Below are 19,951 nucleotides of genomic sequence, written 5' to 3' on the forward strand. Positions count from 1 at the left end.
CATGGCTGGTGTGCCATTGACTTCAGAACGCAGGAGGGAGTTTACTATGCGATACAGTGCATTCCAGTAGCTAACAGTGCTGGAGTCAATGACACCGCAGCCATGCCCCCCACCCACAGTGCGATTGCCCGCACCCAGAACGCAGGCATCAGTGCCTGCATTCCAGTCCAGTGCGATCTGCAAACATAGTGCTTGCAGCATTTTTGCGGATCGCACTGGACTGGAACACAGGCACTAATGTGCCTGGGTGCAGGCGGTCCCACTGTGGGCAAAGGGCCTGGCTGCGGTGCCATTGACTTCAATGCACCGCCACGCCCCCTCCCGCCCCTGAATGCAGGTGTTTTTTCGTTGGTAGATCTCATTGAGCTCGTCATTTGAAAAGTAGTGGGCGCCCCTGACTTAGGGACTTGTTAGCCCCTGTGTGATAGCAATAACGCTAAGTGGAAAAAAAAAATTATAAATAAAGAAGTGACAAAATACAAAAAGTGATAAAATAAATTAAACTTAAAAAGTTAAAAATAATCAAAATTAAAAAGATGTAAACCAACAGCGTTCTCTAACACGCACAATGTGCATTAAAGGATACGTTCACTTTACCAAGTAATTTGGGAAAATGGAATTACCCGCTCAAATCTGCGCCCCCCCTCGATATACTTGCCTTCGCCGGTATGGGTGTTCTATCTGTATCCCATAATGCCGTCCAGCGTAGCCTTGCGCTATATATTTTGAATTTTGCAAGCAATGAGAAGTGCTTCTTAGCACGGTGAAATACAGTTTTGTTTAAAACATTTTTTGTATCAGGACAAGTAGATTGTCATGAGGGACATGTAAAATGGGACCCCACTTTAGTCCTTGGACAAGTAGTTTTTTTTGTTGTTTTTTTTAAAATGTCCACACCTCTGCATTGATATGTTACATGGTTTGACAGTACGTAGGAGAAAGAAGGAACAACTTAAAATGCAGTGAACTAGTTCAAGTAATAAAAGTGCTTTAACCCCTCCGTGACTGACGACGTACAGTGTACGTCGCCAGCATCGGGGCTGTTTAAAATGGAGCGGTCCTGCATGCTATTGCAAAGATGCAGTACATGAAATACCTAGAAGCCTAGTAATATAAAGGTACATATCTGTTCTTGCCATCTCTGTGATTGTGGTTGCATAATAACTCTGTTCTTGGGTCACTAATCAAGTTCCAGTCCCTGAACGCATTACTCCCTATTGTTTAAGAATATTGAATAGAAACATCAGTGGATTCTTGTACTGGCTTTCATTTGTCGTCATTGTTTTTTTAAGTATTTTTAACTTTGATGTTTTCTAATAGGTTCAAGAATAAAGAAAATAATATATCCTCTGGGATTTATGGGAATTGGTGCCTCCCTCTATTACCCCCAACGGGCAGCTACAATTGCAAAGGTAATAATTCAGTGTATATATGTATGATGCATGTATATCTATAGTTACATAGTATTTGAGGGTAAATAAAGACATATGTCCATCAAGTCCAACCTATTTGTGTATGTGTGTGTGGTCCTATTGGTGTGCAGTATGTATAGGTCCCTTGTGTGTTCTCAATTTTAAGAGTACTTGACTAGAGGTAACAATTCTTTTAATCTGTCTCATGTGACTTCCGGAAATTTTCAAAACTTCAAAACCCCTTCTGGCATTTTACCAGCAACACACTGAGCTCGTCACAGCAACAGGGACTATGGGTTTAGCGTACTATAATAATATGGTTACAGAATACTCTACAATATTCATAACTTACTCTCCTAAAGTACAATGTTTGCAGAGCAATAAAGGAGCTTTAGAGCAAAGTACATATTACTTTGTTACCACAATCAACTGGATTGCCAGCTTTGATAATTTCTGTTAACCTAGGGCAATGTCTGCTTAACCTTTTAATGCAAAATGTTTTCTGCTTGTTAAATGAAATCAATACTGATGTAGTGGTTTTTGTGTGTCTTTTTGTAACCACTTGTCACTTCACTTGCTCTTTCTATTGCTGCATGCACAGGCTGTGCCATTTCATGTAGGCACAGCCTGGGCAGTATAGGATCTCGTTGTAGGACACAGATGATTACTTCCAGTGTCAAACATACCCAAACTATATAATGCCATATTATTTTACCTGCTTCTCGAAGCACAACTTCGTGTTTACAAGTAGCAGCACTGCTAATAATGTGCTATGGATCGGCTACACATTCTTGTGCTGAAAACTCTTGGGGAACCTCAAGGTTGTGAATAATTACTTAAACTGAAACTATGTCTTTTTGATCAGTTTTTGCTTTATTTATGGGTCTGTTTACACCATTGCATTGTGGTAACATGCAGTAAAACTTGCACTGGAGCACACCAGTTATAGTGCAATGCATTTTGGTTCCATTTGTTTTGCATGTACACGTACTTGCACTGTAGCACACCAAAATGCATGATTTACATTATGGTGAAATGCAATAATAAAAATAGCAGTGGCGATTTTACTTGTTACCTTCTCAAGGTAGTCTGCCCCTTTTACCTGATCCAGTACATTGTTCTTCTGTCCTGCATACATTCCAGAGAAATGTATCTCCACTGCCTAGATATGGTAAGTGCTGTGAGTCTTATCTCTCTGCTACAGCGTCTTTTGAACAATCAAATTCTCGTTGTCATTCCTGAAGGTCCCCCAGGGGATACCCTGCCTCTTATTCCACCATTTCCAGGTGTATGTAGTAACTCATCTTCCGAGCCTATAGTCTACAGGATACATTTTTACCCTTCCCTGTCACAACACATTCATCTGTCAATGCTTCTGTCAGGGCTTTTCAGCATCAGGCATCTGTTTCCCAGATTTGCAAGACTGCCACCTGGACTTCTATTAGACGTTTGTTAAGTTGTACCAGGTGAATGTTCAGGCCTTCTCTGAGGCCAGTTTTAGTAGTAAGCTGCTTCCAGGTGCAACTCTCTCAAACCCATCCCTTGACTTGTTAGTTATGTGGGCCTGTTGGCTTGTTTGCTGTGTACCCACTCTCATAGGTGGACTGCTTTTAGATGTCCTATGGTCTAAGATCAAGAAAATAGGACTTCTTACCTGTCAAACAGGAGCCTTCCCTTTGTTTTCCTGTGATACACTCCTTTTTGCTTGCTACAAAACTGAGACTTGCTGGTAGTTGCAGGGGTTACAGTAGAGCTGCCCTTATAGCTTTGTTTGCCAGTGCTCAATCCCCTGAAGACAGCAGCATATAATCATTGATCTAGGACTTCTGTGTCCTGTGATGTACTCCAAGAAAAGAACTGAATCCTGATTCAATTCTCCCTCCAGTTTTTCTGCAAGTGTAGAGGAAAATAAGTTACAGTACTGACCAGTGCTGTTTTTTTTTTTTTACTCTGAGTACTAGTGGTACTTATTACATATTATGGGGGGTTAATGGCACTGACATTACAGCTCCCACTGCATTCATGGCTGTCCCCGTCTATAGAAAATGCATATATAGGCAATTTAGATTGTAATGTGGGATAGAGGAACAAATGGCTACGTGCAGTGGCGTAACAATCACCCAGGCGGCCGCTATGGGGCCCGAGGCACGGCGGGGCCCGGCCAGGACATCTCCCTGATGCCATGCGGGCCGCCTGGGTCGCTATGGCATCTTGCTCGGACAGCCAGGCTGCTGGATGTCACTGGCGGCTGTGAGGAGGAACGCTCCGTTCCTTCTCACAGCCGCTGCTGAGTTGGTGACAACCAGCAGCTTCGCAGGAGGTGGCTGGGCCCGTCATCGGCAGTGATCGAGGAGGCGGGGCCCGGCGATCGAGGGGGCGGGGTCCGGCGATCGAGGGGCGGGCCCGGCGATCAAGGGGGCGGAACCCGGCGATTGAGGAGGCGGGGCCCAGTGACGGAGGAGTCGATCGTGGAGGAGAAGGAGGCGGACAGAGGATCAGGGCTGACAGGTAAGAGGACTTGACCGCCCGTCTGAGACCCTGTAGAGCCTACCATAGAGAGTCTATGGTGGGCTCTGCAGGGTCACCCTTAGGTGGGCTGTTTGGGTTATCGTTATCAGATGGGCGTAACTAGAAATCACAGGGCCCCATACAAAATTTTGCTTTGGGGCCCTGTGATTTCTAGTTACGCCCCTGGCCACGTGTAAAATGTATTAACTCTAAGAGGGTGGATGCTATTAATCTGTCAGAATCGGCTGCTGCCCCCAGAATTCTATGATAGCCATAACAGGCAGGAGCAGAGGAAGGAGATCATTGGTGCGGCTTCACTGCGTGACCTCTATAGAGCAGGAATGTAAAGGTAGGTGGTTTTACAGTGTTCCTGCATTACTTTCCATAAAATTGATGGGGATAGTTTCCTGCAGTGTTTTCACAGACTGAATGTCACCTGTGTTTTCTTCTTCCCAATAGAAGTGCAGTATCACGGAGTCTATCTTCCCACATTATTCTGTAAATGTAGATTTGGCACGATTCATTCTTCATTTTTACCGGCTCCAAGTGGATTTTATATCGCTCATTGATTTAGAATGAAGAGCTCTCTGTATCCAGTATCTGCTCACAGACAAAATACTAATTGTCTCATCCGCTGCAAACACTGTGCCATTTGTTCAATGGTATTTTGACCATGCTCGGCTTAATAGACAGTCCGTTTAATATTGCTGTAACTTGGTGCCAGAATTGAATAGAATGTTCGGACCTTTATCAAGGGGATTATGTTGCTTTCTTGAGCTAGAAGTTGGTTTAGCTGATATAAAGATTCATTCTGGGTAAGTATTTAAAAACACCCTTTAGATCCCGTATGTAATCGTTCAAAACTCATGAACAAATGTTGCTGCTCACTTAGGGGTTTATTCACAAAAGGGTGAAGAGTTTGGAGAAGGCAGGAGAAGTGAACAATCTGGGCCAAAATAGTTGATTTGGAAAATATTCTCCAATTCAGCTCACTTTGTAGTTCAACTATGTTGTCCTAGATTGTTCACTTCTGTTCTCCAAACTCTTTACCCTTTTGTGAATAGCACTGTTATCTTTATTCTCTGAAATCTCTCTGTGCAGTAAAGTTCAAATTAGACTGCCTTAATACCTGCAAACCTAGACTTGCGGATTTGGGTTGCAAAAAAGTCTGCATTGAGGATGCCTCACCACATCCTACAGTGTAATGCAGGTTGCTGAAGACCACCATAGCACATTTCTTGAGAACTGAGAAAGTTAGCACCTAGCAGAGAGGCTTGCCACATGTATGAATCTGATGATGTGCTGCCCTCACGCAACCCCTCATAGTTCAGTGCAAGACTATCATTGTCTTATCTTTGTCTTCAATATATAGCACGCACAAGTCTCTCATCAAAGACATGGCAAGAATAAAATGCAAATGCCATGCCCATAGTAACCATATAATTCCAGCTCTTTATGTGTTACACAAACACACACAGTAATAATGCATGAGATGCTTTTAAACCAGAAAGTCACTCCAAATAACACTAATACCTGTTCAGGGCCTGGTGATGCAGAGAAAGGTGGGTCTATGATGTACTGAGGCTACAAATATTCCCTGTAATAAAAACTGGAAGCATATATGTAAGGACTGTAACTATGGTATAATAGCATATCCCAGATCATTCTCTAGGCACACACCTAATCTAACTTAATGACACCCATTCATAGACCTATATAGAAATATTTCAGTCCTACACCATTCTACTTCTGATGCCTGCAATTTTATATTAGCCCTATCTGATGTATGTTGCATGTATCCAAGGGCACCACTAAATGATTGTACAGTCTTCCTTATTCTACCCTCCTGAGTAATAATTTCTGATTTCTACATCCTATTTTGTGTATTCATAAGAGATGAACGGCACATCTTTTGTTAGTTAGCACCATACCCAAAGATGTATTACAACAGTATATTGAACTGTTTTCCTGCAGTCCTGCTTTAAAGAAGAACTCCCTTAACCCTTGCATTGGGGCTACCCCCGCACTGCAATGTATCTGGGTGCTAAAATAACAAGATTATACTCGCCCGAAGCTCCGAGCTGGCCAGCTGTCAGTGCTCCCTACAGCCTGTCTCCCCTGCAGCATTGGAATCTTCTTCAGTGTGTATAGGCGTGATGATTTATGGGACCTCTGACAGCTGCAGAAGAGGGGTAGAGATGTTGGATGGAGCGGTCTAAAAACAAACCGGCTTGGAGCTTCAGGTTAGTCTAACTTTTTTTAACCTAGACACAAATATTCACTTAACCCTGGCAGTTAATAAAACAAATGTCATGGAGTTCTTTAAACTAGCTACACAACTGATAATCTAAATATACAACCTACTATAAATGTATAATCTTTTCAGTGCATAGGGCCAACCTAACCTTCAAATAATATTCAATCAGGTGGTCCCTCAAACAACACCATTTTTGGAAAATGTTTCTCATCTGACAGATCAGATGTAAGTCAAACTCTGGCGCTGTATGTGGTCAGCTTTAAGAAGATGTAGAAAGTATCCCACACTATATAAATTCAGTCAGATAAAAAAGTAAGCACACTCCATGAAAACTGTTGACTTTTTTTTTTTATTCTTTATTTATACACAACTCGGGTACAGTAAAAGAGACAGTTCTAAGTATTACATGCGCATGAACATGACTTCCAGATGACAGCATGAACATCCAAGAAAACGTGCACCTCAAAATATGTATATAGACATCCTCAATTGTCATCAATCATGTGCAACCATCTTACTCTGAGACTGGCTCATTGTCTCCGAACCCGATTAATCAAGTCAGCTATAAATTCTACATCATGTTAAAGTGTGCCTGATGAGAATGTGAGGCCATCTTCAGAAGTTTAGACTGAACTAGAAATGGATGTTTCAACATGTTAATTATCCAAAGAACACTAAGGAATGACTCAAAAAGAAATTAAGGGTTCTGGTGAAATCACATAGAAATGTTATGGGGGCGAATTTGAAGCAGGTAGTTCATGCAGGGAATCTGAGTCAAGTCATAGACTGTTGGGCAGTTATGCAAGGCCTACAAGAGGCCAAGGGTTTACTTTCTTATCGCACCATTACATCCGTTAATATTTTTTTTGAATTATTGATTGAAAATCACACTTGTCCGATGTGGCTTTAGATGTCTGTGTATCTTAGTCACTGCCAGTATAGTACTGATAGTTGACACTATCATTCAGACACTGGAAAAGTGGTTAATATCGGCCGAAAATTGCACTTTTGGCAAAATGCCGAAAGTGCCATCTTTCGGCCCAAATTGCGGTGCATGCCTGGTTTCTCTCCTCCCCGCTGGGTTCTGCTCTGTACACCTCTGACACAGCGCAAGCGTCAATCGGAGAGGACAGAAACTGTCACAGGAGACGGGGCGGTGCGGGGGAAGGCTCTCCTCCCGCACCGTCCCGCTCAGCCTAATGTGACAGATCAGGAGCAGTGTGCGGGCAGAGACGGCTGTCACAGGAGGCCGGGCTGGTGGTGCAGGGGTGGAGACAGCTGTCACAGGAGACTGAGCTCTCCTCCCCATACCACTCGCTCAGCTTCCTGTAACAGTGAGTCAGGATGGAGAGCGGGTACAAGCAGTCAGCGATTGCTGACTGCTTGTAAATAATTCAGGACATAGTATGTTTACTGTGCCCCCAATTATGAATGAATGGGAAGTGATCTACATCACTTCCTGTTCATTCATGTTTGTGGATATGGTAAACATTCAACACTTAGTGTAGGCTTCCGGTTCATTATAACTGGGGCTGCAGAAAAAGAGATTGAGGGCTCTGTGTCCTCAATCTCTTTTTCTATTTTAAAAGGGAAATATCAGGGGTCTGTTTAGGCCCCTGATATAATAAAATATAAAACAAAAGTTTCTCAAAAGTAAATAAAATATTTAAAAAAAATTCGGTGCACCTGTATTTCCTACATATTATTAGTGCAGCTTGTCTTCTAGAGCTTGTTGCCATTCATTTGGTTATTACTTCTATATGATGACACAGCAGAGCATATTACAGTGCCTGGAGCACACAGTGGAGCAGATGGACTTGGAGATAAAAGCACTGCTCAGATGTTGTAAACTAAATGCATTACCCTGGATTTTCAGGGCACATGAGGCTTGTTGTCACAATAAATCCTGCCTGAAATGAACTCATCAGATTATGTGGGTTTGGAGCTAAGCGCTCGCTCTCTGTTATTTCTGCATATTACTTACATAAGATAAGATGTGCTCATGGTATCGGAATCCTTGTAGAAAGGGTAATAAAATAATTAGATTTACAGTTATATAAGATGCTTTACTACCAAGTAAGACAGTGGAGCCATCCCATGGTTCCTTTAGTCATGTCATTCACATTATTGGGACAGCAGTTCTTTGAAAATATATTTAATTTCTTCTGGAAAGTCTCTAAAACTAAGTCCTGGGAAACAAACTCACTTCCATATGTGTTTATTATTTACTACTTCTCTATGTATTCTAGACAGGACTACTATCTAATCTGTGTATTTTAAATGCTCCTCCAAATGTTTTAGAAGATTCTCATTTAGGGCTGTCCTAGGCAATCTGGGACACGCGATCGTGTGCAGTTGCACACAGCAGTTGCCAGGCGGCTCCATTGATTTTAATGGGGTTACATCCACACGGTAATCGCTAAAACATGTACCTTTTTTTTGGCGACACACGACATGCAGCTTTTTCAGACGCGATTGTGTTCGATTTGCATGGGTGGAACCGCGTGAATTACCCAGCGCGATTGGGGTGTCATTCGAAAATAATGCCACCACCAGCGCAATCAGCAGTGGTGTGCGACCCCGTGACCACACGGCAATCCGCGCGGTTTCGTACACGATTGCCGTACAGTCACACATCGCTCAAGTGTGAACCTGGCCTTATTCTGGTCAGGGTAGCAGTTAGCAGTAGTTAGTCACATTCAATTGGACTTGTTCTGTATAATTGCTTATCCAAATGGTGTATGTATTTATCTGGTTTTGGCACTACACTCGGCAATACATGCACACTATTGCTATTTTCCATTATAAACTCTGCTTTTTACTTGTTTTGGATCCAACGTTTGCCACTTTGGCGTTACCAAACTTAACCCCACAAATATATGTGCTCCTGCACACGGGTGCTTACCCCTGTACACTGTAAATGCGGGCGTATTCCCGGATATGAAATCATCTTACATTCTTTAGTTAAACAAACATATTTTGATTTTACTTGCAATTATTGTTTTTCCACTACCTGATCCTCTTGCGCATTAGTGATGCAGCCTGTGCCCAAGCGTTGCATCATGGAAAGGTTACATCAGCAGGGCATTGCTGGGAAATATAATCTGTAATCTCACAAGATCTCAGGCAAAGGCATTTTACTCCCCTGAGATTATGTGCATGGTCACATGTCCTAGTCACATGTGCCAGAGTTCCAGGAAGTAAAGGGAGATATATTATTTCGTTAAAATGGCCACTGTAATAAGAATGGGGCGGGAAAGAAAAATGAGGTATGCAAAGAATATAAAGCCTGCAATTATCTATAAGTATCTGTTTGCAGATTGCCATCACTAAACATTTCTAAAGGCGTGTTTGTTGTCATTTCAATGATAAGGTTAAAGTTCCTCTTCAACTCTGAACTGAAAAAAAAAGATGTAGCTGTAGGTAGACTTTAAATGCAATGACTTCACAAAGAACACTGTGCCTAGAATAAGGCTAAATATAGTGGACTTCCCATTATAAGACATCATGTATCCTGTTATGAAATGTGCTGTCTCTAGCATGTTGCACATACGGCTAGATAGTTATACCGACTGTGACTGTTCAGATAAGGCAATATTATTTTACGATTTGCACTGAGCCTTCCAACTTCCTTTCTTTACCTTACTTTCTCTTTTCTCATTTTTCCCTTACGTTTGTTTGCATTTCACAAATGTTTACCACTGCTTTATTGTAAAGTAAAAACTACAAACAGATATAAAAAAAAAAAAAACATATGAGGCACTTGAGTAATATTTTAGGAATGTGTATTGGTATTTACAAGTGACATGAATAGCTGACCCTGTCCCGAAATCAGCCCACTGCTATATCCTGCACCTCCTCACTCAGACTGAGGAGGAAGGGGCAGCACTATGTGCCAGTCAAGCTTTGATGCATGCAGATGCTCTGACAGGTAACTCAATGTATATATAGCTTGTTGCTGCACCTTCAGCAACCCCACTTTATTCCTTAACTCTAACAGAGAAAGTGGGGTGTCCAGCGGCAATACTGTGTGTAAATCACAAATGAAGCTGGACAGAATTAAAAATCCTTGGGCAGATAAGACAGTGTACATGTAATGAACCTGCCAATGTGTCTGGAGTTTAATGTTGGTAACGTGTTTTTATAATTGACTATGTGCCCATATGTAATGTCTGTCGATTTTGTCTCTCAGTGTAACCCAACCCTGTCCCCTGTAAATACATCTTTACTAAGACTTTTTTTAAACTGCAAAATGCAATTTTATCATGTTTTTTGCTGGCTTATTTGCTTTAAGGGCACAAGTACAGTGCTATATGACTGGAGCCTCCAAGGCCTTGTAACCCTAGAGTCTTTGTGGAAAGATGGCGGAAAAAAGAAGTCTGGGAAAAAAGAAGAAAAGGTAGGACTGTGACCCAAATATATGGTAACTGTCAAAATGTGTTATATTATTAAAGTGACACAAATGCATTCAAGTACCTTGAATATTAACAAAACCGTACCTTAATTGTGTATCACTCGGCTGTATATCCTTAAATCATCTCTGAATTGGTGGTGACACTGTCCTCCTTCCTTCTGGGACATACGTGTCAAACTCAAGGCCCGCGGGCAAGAACCGGCCCGCGACGGAATTATCTCTGGCCCACCTGATGATAATTAATTATCATTAGATCTGGCCCTGCCCGCCGGTACCTCTCACGCTGCCCGCAGCGATCTACATGGGACTGAGGAGCCGGAGGGCTGCCGCCGGCCAGAGGATTGCATTACCCAGCAGGCAGCCTGGCAGCAGCACAGCATGACAAGGGAGGTGTGGCAGTGAGGTGAGGTGACTGAGCGGGGTCCCGAGGTCCAGTCCAGATGACGTGAAGTGCTCCTTGGCGGGAATTAGGATCCAACCCAGACAGAGAGCCGGGAGAGCTGCAGCCTGCAGGTACTGTGCTGTGACACTGTCAGTCAGTATATCTCTCCCCTTCTTCTCCATCACTTCTTCTGTACTGTAGAAGTCATGGAGAAGAGGGGTAGTGATATACTGAAAGTAGTATCTGTGACACCTGTGTACCGCCTGCCTCCACACTAGTATGTAATCTACAGTGGGGCAAAAAAGTATTTAGTCAGCCACCAATTGTGCAAGTTCTCCCACTTAAAAAGATGAGAGAAGCCTGTAATTGGCATCATAGGTAGACCTCAACTATGAGAGACAAAATGAGAAATCAAATCCTTGTGAAGGACAAAGGATATATAACAAAGTATTGAGATGACCTTTTGCTATTGACCAAATACTTATTTTCCACCATAATTTGCAAATAAAATTGATATCTCCCCTGAGCAATGAGGAGAGAAAGCAGGGGAAGAATCCACAGAAGAAAACTTTTTCGTAAGTAAATGCTCTGTACTATTTAATGTCTTTTTTTTTCTTAAAGGGAACGTAAAAAACAGAATATCTTATAAGACCACTTAAAGTGACACTAAACTCTGGAGTTAAATCTTAAAATTGCATTCAAGTACCTTAACTATTAACAAAAATGTATCTTATTTGTGTATCACTTGGCTGTAGATCCCAAATCATCTCTGAATCGGTGCTGACACTGTCCTTCCTTCTGGAGGGTGGCTACTTTTGTTCCCCATGGTCCCTGTGTATGTTGTAAAGTAGCCACCGCTCCAAACTCACTCCCGTGATGGTCTACAATCTCATGTTTACTTTACTAATTGTATTGAGATTGTAGTCCATCACAGGAGTGAGCTTGGAGCAGTGGCTACTTTACAACATACACAGGGACCATGGGGAACAAAAGTAGCCACCCTCCAGAAGGAAGGACAGTGTCAGCACCGATTCAGAGATGATTTGGGATCTACAGCCAAGTGATACACAAATAAGATACATTTTTGTTAATAGTTAAGGTACTTGAATGCAATTTTAAGATTTAACTCCAGAGTTTAGTGTCACTTTAAGTGGTCTTATAAGATATTCTGTTTCTGTCATTGATTACTTTGACAAAAGAGAACAAACTGTCTAGCTTAAACTGGGTAGATCTTTGTCCTTGTTGCACTTGAGAGGCTCCCACTTCCTCTTTCACTACTGGTAACTACTGTCTGCTTCCTATAAGCAGGAGACCGGACATACAACTGCCCCCTGTAGTGGTGTTGCCTATCAACACACGAAGCTGCAGGGTCTCTGCAAGGCAGCAAGGGGTTCGGGCATAAGTTCGGTAGAACTATCCCCTAATTAAGGCTTCACAGGTAGAGAGCACACTGGCACAGGAGAGGATAACTTTGAACAGTGTTCACCTGGCATAGGAGGCAATCATATTGAACAGCACATAAGAAAAGATCGCCTAGAACTGTGCATGGCAACAAGTGCACAGTGAACCTTGCTAAGGATGACCGTGGAGTTCTCTGCTCCCATCACCGCCAAAGCTCCACCCATCCAGCTGCCTGTAACACCTCCAACTCGCTGCCAATGAAAAGAAAATTATTAGATCCCTGTGATGATAGCACAGTCCTATAAAGCTTGAAATAAAAGTAGAAAACAGGGCATGTGAGTAAAAGAAAAAAGTTTATCAGGTTTGTAAAGAGAAGCAGTTATAGGTTTATTTATATTTTATAGTTTTCATGGAGTTGAGTTTTCATTATAAAGAATATCATTTTTGGTGGCTGGGTAGATCTTACAACCAGTCTTATTTTCTAAATTGTGTAGCCTTGTCCCTGAGTCTTGGTACAACCCTTGTGTCTATAGCCTAGGGAGGTGTTCCATCCCTCTGTACTGGCAAGTTGGAGCAATTTAGAAAGTTTCCCCTTGCTTGTGTTTTCCTTTGCTAAACCTCCACCTTCAGGCCTGTCATGAACCATAGAGTGAACTTGGATAAAAGATTGCTGCAATACCAAGACTTAAGCTGCAGGGAAGGCTTGTGGGCTTGTTCACACCAAATGCAGACCAGATCTGCATGAGTTTCTGCACACGCAGTGCGTTATACCGTGTTTTTCTGGGCCGTTTTTTCTGTTTAAAATGGGCTTTCAGTGCTTTCCAGGGCATTTGCATGTGTTTTTGATGCCTTTGCATGCGTTCCAGAGCAGGTAAAATAGGGCTTGCTGCAGTTTTTTTTACATGCTCTGGAACTGAACGCTGCGATGTGAACTTGAGCCCAAAATACCATTGAAATACATTGGACGCAGTTTTGATCCGGTCTGTAACTGCTCTGCCCCTGGAATGCGCTTGATGTGAACAAGCCCTTAGGGGACCTGTGATGAATGTTACAAGAAACCCATGAATGTACCTTAGAAATGTCCACAGAGAGGAAAGTTACATTTTAGAGGAGTGTGCTCTCATAACCAGTAATCTAGTTTCTGAGCATACATGAGAATTTCACAGCAATTCAACAGCATTGTAAATAAACATATTGAGTAAAGAATAATTGAATATTATACTTGTCACTTTTCAGCCATTGGGAAGGTCTACTTAGGTGTAGAGCATGCTTTTAGCAGAGTGGAATGACACAATGGTAGGTGTTATTTTCAGATTTTATCTATCAGCTTCCTCTGTCAGAGCACATTTCGTAAAACTGCTATAATTACTGTGAGTTGACAGCATAGACAAAATACCAGAAAAGGGCAGAACAAAGACTACTGTGAGTTCCTATGGAAGGATAAGAAGACATTTAACTGCATGGGAAACTCCAAAACCTCAACCAATTCTTCCTTGTTTCTGGTATTCACCTATCTTGTGTAAAGTGACATGCTCAGTACTATGATAGAAGTAATTCTATGGAAATAAAATGTTTCATATAATATAATAAGGTGTTGCTTTCATTGATAGCCTACCCCATCTGTAAATAGTTCCCAGCTATCAACAGAGGAGGCTACAAAGCTTGAGAGTTCATCTGAAAGCTCCAAATAAAGGTGAGCCAAAAGAACTGCAAATATACATTTGTTATAAAATTACACACTAAAAATGGAGACCACGCAGGTAAAAAAAAAAAAAGACTACTCTTGGTTGATTAGAGCTGGATGGATTGAATCGATTCGTGTATTACTTACAGCAGCAAATCGGATTCCATTTCTAAAATCTGCTCTGGTGAAACAAAAATGGAAATCTAGGTATAAATAAATACACTTTGATTTACATTAATGTGGCACAGTAGCCACGCCCTCCGGCCGCAATGCGATCGCCTGCACAGGATCGCAAGGCACATTGTACCTGCGGTCCAGTCTGGGGCAATCAAAATAGTGCTTGCAGCATTTTGATCGCCCCGGACCGCAGGCACAATCTGCCTTGCGATCCCATGCAGGCGATTGCATAGCGGCCGAGGGCGTGGCTAAGATGCCATTCACTTCAATGGCCCGCCACGCCCCCTTCTGCCCCACAAAAAAGTGAGCCGGCCGCGAGGCAGTGCGTTCTGCCCAGAATCGGACTGGAACGCACTGCATCTGGTGTGAACGTACCCTGAGGGCCTGTTCACATGATTTTCAGGTGCGGATCTGCAGACGCCGTGCTACTCATGCAGTGCGTGTTTGACGCCTTCCTTGACGCGTTTTTGATGCGTTTTCGGTCCGAATGCTGACAGTTCTTTTTTTTTTTTTCAAGCTGTGGGGCTGTCAGTATGCAGATTCTTTCTCTGAGGTCACTCCCGCCCTCTCGTAACATCTACTTCCCTTTGTGTATGTAATCAGACATGTATCGCATGTTTGCAGGCATGTTGATGGTGCTGGCTACAGCAATCTGCAGAGTCTTTACCTCCTTTTTTTTTTTTGCTTAGCGTTCCGTTTTCGTTGCGTTTTTGCCGCGTTGATGCGTTTCCTGACCGGACAAAATGTGACATGCATTATTTTTTCTGTCGTAACCTGAACGGACTGCACACGTGAGAACTGTAGCCCATAAAACACATAGGAATACATTGGGATGCATATTTAGTGCAGGAGCGTAGTGCAGGAGCGTACGGATCAGGTCAGCACAGAAAACGGACGTCTTGTGAACAGGCCCTGAATCTTAAAGATGCATTCAAGTACCTTAACTATAAACATAAATGTATCTTATTTGTGTATCACTCGGCTGTAGATCCTCAAATCATCTCTGAATTGGTGCTGACAGTTTGAGGATCTACAGCTGAGTGAAACACAAGTAAGGCACAGCTTTGTACCTTTGTTAATATTTAAGGAACTTGAACGCATTTTTAAGATTTAACGCCCAAGTTTAGTGTCACTTTAAAGATGGGTAAGGCCCAGTGGCGTAACAATCGGGGGTGCGGGGGGGTCACTTGCCCCGGGCGCAGGACTGAGGGGGGGCGCCGTCACGACCCCCGCAGGCCTCTCCTCTTAGCAGTCAGTGGTGGGTGTAGGAGGAGAGCTAGCATGCCTCTCGCTGCCATTCATGATGATACATGACGACAGACGAGACAAATAATCATTCTGGCCGTCTGGTTTCGATCAGCCAGTTTACACATTAGCAGCTTCTAGACCTGAAACATAATTGCTTTTAGATTCTGCCTAGAAAGCCATGCAGCACACCCACTAGATGCGATAGAACAGTGGTTCTCAACTCGTGGGTCGCGACCCAAAAGTGGGTCGCGACACCCTCTGCAGTGGGTCGCGGCGTCATGTCTGCATAGGCCGGCCCATCTGCATTAGAGAGAACTAGAGGGGGAATTTGAGGCTCAGCCTGTGGAACCTCATAATGTCAAACTGTCCCCTCTCTCCCGGCCTCCCCCGGGCTCTCCGATAAAGTGGTATGGCCCGGGGAGAGAGGGGACTATTTCCTCACTTTCGGGCCGGCGCATTAATATCAGGGGCCGCGGCGCCCGACAATTAAGTTATAGTTCCGGTCTGCACTGGAGAGTACAGCAGATATCAATCCGCCGCTGTATCTACTGTACTCTCCAGTCCAGATAGTTCAGTCGGCTGGAATCAGAGAAAGGTAGGCAGACAGGGAGATGTGCACTGTGGCAGGACAGGGGACACTGATGGATATTATGTATTCCAAGCCCACATAATATCCATCATGTATATCCATCACTGTCCCCTGTCATAATGTATGTTAATGAAATACACAATGTTATTACACAGACTGGGCTCAGAATACATAATGTCCATCAGTGTCCCCTGTCATATTGTCCTCAGTCAGTGCAGAAGCTGGGGGGGGGGGGCATTAGCAGGGGGCTCCGCTGCAATTTTTTTACCTGCAGCAGAGCCTATGCTAATGCACCCCTCCCCCAGCTTCTGCACTGACAGGGAACTTTATGACAGGGGACACTGATGGTCATTATGTATTCCAAGCCCACATAATATCCAATAGTGTCCCCTGTCGTAATGTCTCCTGTCAATGCAGAAGCTTCGGGGGGCATTAGCAGGGGCTTAGTAGAGAACCTGCCGTGGTGCCCCTGCTAATGCCCCCCCTTCCCCATACAGACACCCTCACCACCCCCTCCAGGTTCTGCACTGACAGGGGACATTAGGACAGGGTACATTGATGGACATTATGTATTCCAAGCCCACATAATGTCCATCAGTATCAGTGGCGTAACCAGAGTTATGGGCGCCCGGGGCAGACATTCCCCCCCCACCCCCCATTATATAAACATCCATTGGAACTGTACCCTGCAACCGCCACAGGTTTTTATTTTAATTTTGTAAAATATCTAATTTTTATTCTTTATAAACTTTTTAATTTTTTTTAATTCATTTACTTTCAGCAAAATATATATTGCTGAATACTGCACAAGTTGTTTTGTGTAATAAATTAAAATGTTTCAGAAATGAAATCATTTTTGGGTCACGCCTTAATGACCAAGGAAACATGTGGGTCCCGAGGTTACACAGGTTGAGAACCACTGCGATAGAACATTCCACCAGAGTCATATTTATATCTGGTATGAAGGTCCTATTTGGTGAGGAGTCAGATCATTGTAATGATAAATTCAGCAATAAGACTTCTTGCCCATTTAACCACATTGGGCATATAGACATATCCCAGACCAACAATTTACATGTATCTGTTTAATATTAATTATAATTCTTTCAGAGAATGAATGATTTATGGTTATATTGTATAAATCAGGGGCGCCCACAATATTTCATTTGGAGATCTACTTTTCAAATGGCGAGCTAAATGAGATCTACCAGCGAAAAAACACCTGCATTTAGAAAAAAAGCGCACATTAAAATCGTTACTGGGACTACTGCCTCTCTCTCTCTCTTCCCTCTCTCTCTCTCCTCCCTCTGGGCCGGTTAACACCACAAAGTCTGCGTTCCAGAGTGATCGGCCTCAGGAATGCAGGCCAGCCGGCTCCCTGCATTCAGGGGCGGAAGGGGGCATGGCAGTGCATTGAAGTCAATGGCACCGCAGCCACATCCCACGCCCGCAGTGCGATTTCCCGCACCCGGAATGCTGGCACATTAGTGCCTGCATTCTGGTCCAGTGCGATCTGCAAAAATAGTGCTTACAGCTGCGGACAGGGGGCGTGGCTGCAGTGCAATTGACTTCAATGCATCGCCACACCCCCTCCCGACCCTGTTTTCAGGGAGCTTTAGCCTGCTTGCGTTCTAGAGCATTCGACCAGACTTTGTGGTGTGAACCGGCCCTCTCTCTTTGCTGTCTCTCCTGGCGTGCTGTCTCTCCTCGCGCGCTCTCTCTCCTGTCTCTCTTGTCCGTCTCTCTCTCCTGCCTCTCTCTCACTCTCTCGTCTGTTTCTCTTGTCTCTCTCTTGTCTCTCTCCCGTCTCTCTCCCGTCTCTCTCTCTCTCTCCTGTCTCTCTCTCCTGTCTCTCTCTCCCGTCTCTCTCTCTCTCCCGTCTCTCTCTCTCTCTCCTGTGTCTCTCTCTCCTGTGTCTCTCTGTCCTGTGTCTCTCTCTCCTGTCTCTCTCTCTCTCCTGTCTCTCTCTCTCCCGTCTCTCTCTCTCCCGTCTCTGTCTCTCTCTCTCTCTCCTGTCTCTCTCTCCCGTCTCTTGTCTCTCTCTCCCGTCTCTTGTCTCTATCTCTCTCTCTCTCTTCTCTCTTCTGGCTGTCTTTCCTTACCTGCACTGCAGCAGCTTCCTGAGTCTCCTCTCAGGTGCGGTGTACAGTCCTCCCGCGGTGCTCGTGTGGCCGAATGTGCAGACTGGGAGAGGTGTCCCGCCCCTTCCCGTCTGCAGCGTCTGACACATTCAGCCGCACGAGCACCGGGGGAGCGAGCTCAGGTAAGTGAGCCGATCGCAATCTACCAGTGTTCGCTTTGCGATCGACTGGTAGATAGTGGTGGACCTAATGGGCACCCCCGGTATAAATGGATTGATTTTGTGGTGTGAACCGGCCCTCTCTCTTTGCTGTCTCTCCTGGCGAGCTGTCTCTCCTCGCGCGCTCTCTCTCCTGTCTCTCGTCCGTCTCTCTCTCCTGCCTCTCACTCTCTCTCTCGTCTGTTTCTCTTGTCTCTCTCTTGTCTCTCTCTTGTCTCTCTCCCGTCTCTCTCCCGTCTCTCTCTCTCTCCTGTCTCTCTCTTGTCTCTCTCTTGTCTCTCTCCCGTCTCTCTCTCTCTCCTGTCTCTCTCTCCCGTCTCTCTCTCTCTCTCCTCTCTCTCTCTCCCGTCTCTCTCTCTCTCCCGTCTCTCTCTCTCTCCCGTCTCTCTCTCTCTCCCGTCTCTCTCTCTCTCCCGTCTCTCTCTCTCTCCCCTGTCTCTCTCTCTCCCGTCTCTCTCTCTCCCGTCTCTCTCTCCCGTCTCTGTCTCTCTCTCTCTCTCCTGTCTCTCTCTCCCGTCTCTTGTCTCTCTCTCTCCCCCGTCTCTCTCTCCTGTCTCTCTCTCTCTCTTCTCTCTCCTGGCTGTCTTTCCTTACCTGCACTGCAGCAGCTTCCTGAGTCTCCTCTCAGGTGCGGTGTACAGTCCTCCCGCGGTGCTCGTGTGGCCGAATGTGCAGACTGGGAGAGGTGTCCCGCCCCTTCCCGTCTGCAGCGTCTGACACATTCAGCCGCACGAGCACCGGGGGAGCGAGCTCAGGTAAGTGAGCCGATCGCAATCTACCAGTGTTCGCTTTGCGATCGACTGGTAGATAGTGGTGGACCTAATGGGCACCCCCGGTATAAATGGATTGATTTTGTGATTTAATCATATTTGTGTCTGAAATGTACATTGATTTGTAGTTCACAAGAATGTTTATAAACGTTCATAAAATAGCTGCATTAAGAGTGATGCAGACCAGGATTTCCTTCTGTATCCCCTGTGTACCTGGATTCATTGTGGGTGCCTTATGTGTACCTGGATTTGCTTATCTGTGTCTCTTGTGTACCTGCATTATGTATGTGTGCCTAGGATTCTCTCTGGGTTCATCATGTGTATCTGGATTCAGAGTGCGCGATTCTTTAGTACTTGAAGTTTGTTTGGCATTCATGTGTGCATTTTACATGTACTTAAAAGACAATCTTTGGAAGATTTGTGAGATGCACAGAGCAAGTCCTGTGCATCTGATAATACCTGTCATAGTGTGCATCTCACATGTACTTGGAGTCCGTCTCTGGTGTTTTTCTCATGTGTGCATGTGGTCAGACTGTGTTTGATGTGTACATGGAGTCAGCATGTGCATCTCATGTGTATCTGGAATCAGAATGTACATCTCATATGTACTTAGTCAGGATGTGCATCTCATATGTACCTGGAATCAGAATGTACATCTCATATGTACTTAGTAAGGATGTGCATCTCATGTGTACCTGGAGTCAGAATGTAAATGTCCTCTGTGAACCTTTAATTAAATTTGGCAATTTGAAGTCAGAATGTAAATCTCATTTGCGTACGTGGAATCAGAATGTAAGTTCATGTCATGTG

The 19,951-nt window shown here is 44.2% G+C and overlaps 1 protein-coding gene across 1 annotated transcript in view; it reads left to right on the forward strand.

Moving 5' to 3' along the window:
* Positions 1-19,951, forward strand: part of APOO (apolipoprotein O) — a 61,534-nt gene that overhangs the window by 41,305 nt on the left and 278 nt on the right. Inside the window, exons 6-8 of the mRNA XM_018570791.1 lie at positions 1,321-1,412; positions 10,472-10,576; positions 13,985-14,067. Of these exons, the coding sequence (XP_018426293.1) occupies positions 1,321-1,412; positions 10,472-10,576; positions 13,985-14,065 (278 nt within the window). The 3' untranslated portion in view covers positions 14,066-14,067. The remainder of the gene's footprint in view (positions 1-1,320; positions 1,413-10,471; positions 10,577-13,984; positions 14,068-19,951) is intronic.

Source organism: Nanorana parkeri, unplaced genomic scaffold, assembly GCF_000935625.1.
Source record: "Nanorana parkeri isolate BGI_ZX_2015 unplaced genomic scaffold, ASM93562v1 scaffold1597, whole genome shotgun sequence".
Classification (NCBI taxonomy): Eukaryota; Metazoa; Chordata; class Amphibia; order Anura; family Dicroglossidae; genus Nanorana; species Nanorana parkeri.